General features: G+C 40.3%; 1 protein-coding gene across 1 annotated transcript; it reads right to left on the minus strand.

Moving 5' to 3' along the window:
• Positions 1-1,426: 1,426 nt before the first annotated feature.
• LOC119240343 (olfactory receptor 7D4-like) lies at positions 1,427-2,648 on the minus strand. The gene is made up of 2 exons (XM_037504690.1): positions 1,714-2,648; positions 1,427-1,463 (listed from the first exon to the last, which is right to left on the minus strand). Exons 1-2 carry the CDS (start codon positions 2,643-2,645, stop codon positions 1,427-1,429), a joined length of 969 nt encoding a protein of 322 aa, XP_037360587.1. The 5' UTR covers positions 2,646-2,648.
• Between the last annotated feature and the right edge of the window lie 1,445 nt (positions 2,649-4,093).

The following is a 4,093-nucleotide window of genomic DNA, read 5'->3' on the forward strand; positions in this document are numbered from 1 at the left end:
GTTCAGATACATTCAACTTACTCTGACTTTTCCAGGGATTTCATCATAAATGTATGATGAATCTTATCAAGTGCTTTCTCAGAATCTATTCATATGATCATATGTATTTTTGTTTTTTTAATTAATGTGAATTATATTAGTCAAGAAGTTGAACAATCCTAGTATTCCTGTTATAAATCCTAGTTGGTCATGGCAGATGCACTCTTTAATCCATTGTTGCATTGGGTTTGCTATGATTTTATTGAGGATTTTTGTGTCATTGTTCACTAGGGAGGTTGATTGTAGTTTGCCTTCTTTGTGTTGTCTTTTTTTATGAATTGTTTTGTTATTAGAATAATGTTGCCCTTATAAAATGTGTTTGGGAGAATTCCTTCATTCTTGATTTTTTGAAAGTGTCTGAGCAGGATAATATTACTTCATCTCTGAAGGTTTGGTAAAATTCCCTGGTGAAACCATATGGTAATGGACTTTTGTTTTGGGGGTTGGGAGGAGTTTTGATTACTTTCAATTTCCTTGCTTATGAGTGGTCTTCTGGATTTTGTCTCTTTCCTATTTGGTCTTGGATGAATGGATCATTCTAATGATCTGTCCACTCATCTAGGTTGTTGAATTTGGTTGTGTTAAATGTTCTCAGTAATCTCTTCTTATCCTCTGAATTTCTGCAGTGTCTTTTTGTAACTTCTTCTCTTTCATGTTTGATCCTATGTTTGAGCTTTCTCATTCTTTTTCTTTGGGAGCCAAGGTAGTCATGTCTATTTTTGTTTTTTCAAAGATCCAACTTTTGTTGTCATTGATCTTTTGCACTGCCATATATATATATAAATATATATATTTGATCTCTAATTTTTATTATTTCCCTCCTTCTACTGGATATTGGATTTTTTTTATTCTTTTTTTCCCCTAGTTCCTTGAGATGAGAAACAATATTGTTTTCTTGGGCTCTTTCCAGTTTCTTAATTTGGCCTGTGTTGCTGTATACGTCCCTCTACAATTGCTTTTGCTGTGTCCCACATATACTGAAAGATTTTGTCTTCATCATTTGTCTTGAGGTATTTTTTTTATTTCTTCATTAACCCGGCAGTCACAGTAGGCTGCTGTTCAGTTCTTGAAGGATAACAATATTTCCTGGTTTTCTTTTTGTATTTGATTTGTAGTTAAGTATGTTGATGAACAGAAAAGATATTTGGTATGATTTCAATTGTCATGAATTTGCTGATGTTTGTCTTGTGACCAGTATGTGTTTAAACTAGAGGATGACCCATGTGCAGTTGAAAAAAAAAGTATATTCATCCTTATAGATATATATGAGATGCATACCCTCTAGTTCTTTGTTTAAGGTGATTATGTCCTTATTTTTACCTGTGGTTGAACCCAAAACTTCTACATTTGGTGACAATTATTAAGGAAACCGAATCAAGAGTGTGTATCAGTGCTTCATATCTGAGGTTGTAAATCTCATAAGAAAGCAGTCCAGAAGAAAATAACTGACTGCATAAATGGCATAAAACAAACAAAAAAACACTGAGTGAGACAATGGGTAGAAGCTTATAGAAATACACACACATATAAATATGATGAACAGAACATTTTTTCAAAACAAAACAAAACTATATATATATATTTGAACGGGGGTATTAGGATATTACTATTTGCAATAATACCACCTGGACCCACAATGTTCACTAACTTCTGAGGCCAGAGGCCAATAAAACACAAGAGGCTGCTCTGCTGAGAAGCTTTCCGAGGGCCCCTTTCACATCCTTGTTCCTCATGCTGTAGATGAAGGGGTTCAGCATGGGGGTGACCACCGTGTACATCACTGAAGCAACTGACCTTTCCTCTGAAGAATGGGTCACATCAGAACTGAGGTAGACCCCCAGGCCTGTCCCGTAGAACAAGGAGACCACAGAGAGGTGAGACCCACAAGTGGAGAAAGCTTTATGTTTGCTGATAGAGGAGGACATTTTCATTAAGGAGGAGACAATTTGAGAGTAAGAATAGAGGATTCCAGTAGCAGGAAAAAAACCAAACAGGGCATAAGTCACATACAAGTAGATGTTATTGATGAAGGTGTCAGAACAGGCTACTTTTAGAATCTGATCCAGCTCACATAAGAAATGTGGGATTTCAGTAATTGTGTAGAATGTCAGCTGTGCTATCAAAAGAACATGAACCAGGGAAACCCATAAAATGACGAGCCAACACATCAAAGCCAGGAGGACACAGAGGCGAGGATTCATGATGACCATGTAGTGCAGGGGGTGACAGATGGCCACAAACCGGTCATAGGCCATCACGGTCAGGAGCAAAGTATCCAGTCCAGCAAAAACATTAAAAAAATACACCTGAGTGAGACATCCCAGGTAGGAGATGCCTTTGTTCTGTGCCTGGATGTTCGCCAGCATCTTGGGGATGGTCGTGGATGTGAAACAGATGTCCGCAAAGGACAAGTTGGAAAGAAAAAAGTACATGGGGGTGTGTAGGTGGGGGTCGGAGCTGACAGCCAGGATGATGAGCAGGTTCCCTGTCACGGTGACCAGGTACATGGAAAGGAACAGCCCAAAGAGGAGTGGCTGCAGCGCAGGGTCGTCGGAGAGGCCCCGGAGGAGGAACTGGGGTGCTCCTGAATGATTTCCTGTTTCCATGTAGTTGGGGTGTCTACTACAAGAGAAGGAGCAGAGTTTGATGATCAACCAGTGGAAACTAAACCAAATGTTCTGGGAAAGGAGATCTGCTTTCATGCTGTGATGGATGTTAACACAATTATGCACAAATATAGTTCAATGAGGAGGCATCCAATGATAACACCAATAGTAATTAGCTTCAGTTAATGCAACACCCACTTCTTTGGCAGCAGCCTGATTGGGTCTTTAGCATTTGGCAGGACTTGTGTGTTGTGGACACCCCAACGCCACTCTGCTCCGTGGCAGGAACAGCACCAGGAGCCACTCCTGGTGGATCAGGCAGTGGTTCTGGCCCAACTGGCCCAACAGTTTCTCCCCTGGCAATGTGGAAATGGCACAGAGATTCTGCATAATTATCCCATCAAAGGCTAATCCTTGTTGGTAAACATCAGTCTAGGATCTGGAATAAGGAAACACCTTCCCTAGGATTGTAGTGACCCCTAAGCCAGTGACTAACCCCCTCTGAGGCATTAGTATGGGTAATGGTAATGACACAATATACTCATGAATGTAAAGAACTTGAAACAATAACTCCTCAGCCCACCTTTTTCTTCTGTAAAAGAACCTGACAAAATCCTGTGTGTTCAGAAAGAGACTATTGAATACCAACCTCATCCCACCCCGGGAGGGTGGCCCATGTTGCAGTGCTGTCACTGTGTTTGTATATTCTGTGTGTATGACTTACCACATTGTTATCATTACATGCTTTGTAACAAGGTCTCCAATTAGACTGTGAGATCTGTCATTAAGGAGGATAATAAGAATTAGAACCACTGATAAGTTTATGCACCCAGAAGAATTTAAAAGTAAAACTGCTATGACTGATGAGCTTATTCTAAAGACATAGTGTTCATTTCAGCCCATATTTCAACATTAATTCCATTTTCTTGATACCCCTCTCACTGAGGAGCCTATAATGGCTCTAGTGAAACGTGTCTCATCTCAGCCTTAAACATGAATGGGCCTCCCCCGCCTAATTTCCACGTGGAGTGTCCCTCAGGGGGGCTGGCTGAGTCTTATCGTTCCTGCCTGTCCTGTCCTTTGGCAAAAACTCGGTACAACCACTCACAGAAGTTGAGCTTCTTTAATTATGCCATGTTTCTCACCGAGGAACATAAATAAAATGCCATTATTGTCAAAATCTCACGGTGTGGGAATACTGAGTGCTCTTCTTTAACCAAGAGATATGGAAAGGAAGTTAAAGCAAATTCAAACTTCTATTGTGTGTGTGCAGTGAGATTTTTTTCTTCATTGTGATCACACTGGCTTACAACACACTGTGTGATGCAGAGCTACAGGGTCATACCCCACACGCACCACTGAGACACACGTATCCTCCACCAGATCCCAATATCACCTCTTCCTAGAGTGTTCTCCATGTTGCTGATATATTTCAAATACTCCACTCC

Source organism: Talpa occidentalis, unplaced genomic scaffold (genome assembly GCF_014898055.3).
Source record: "Talpa occidentalis isolate TD23 unplaced genomic scaffold, MPIMG_talOcc4v2.1 talOcc4.12, whole genome shotgun sequence".
Classification (NCBI taxonomy): domain Eukaryota; kingdom Metazoa; phylum Chordata; class Mammalia; order Eulipotyphla; family Talpidae; genus Talpa; species Talpa occidentalis.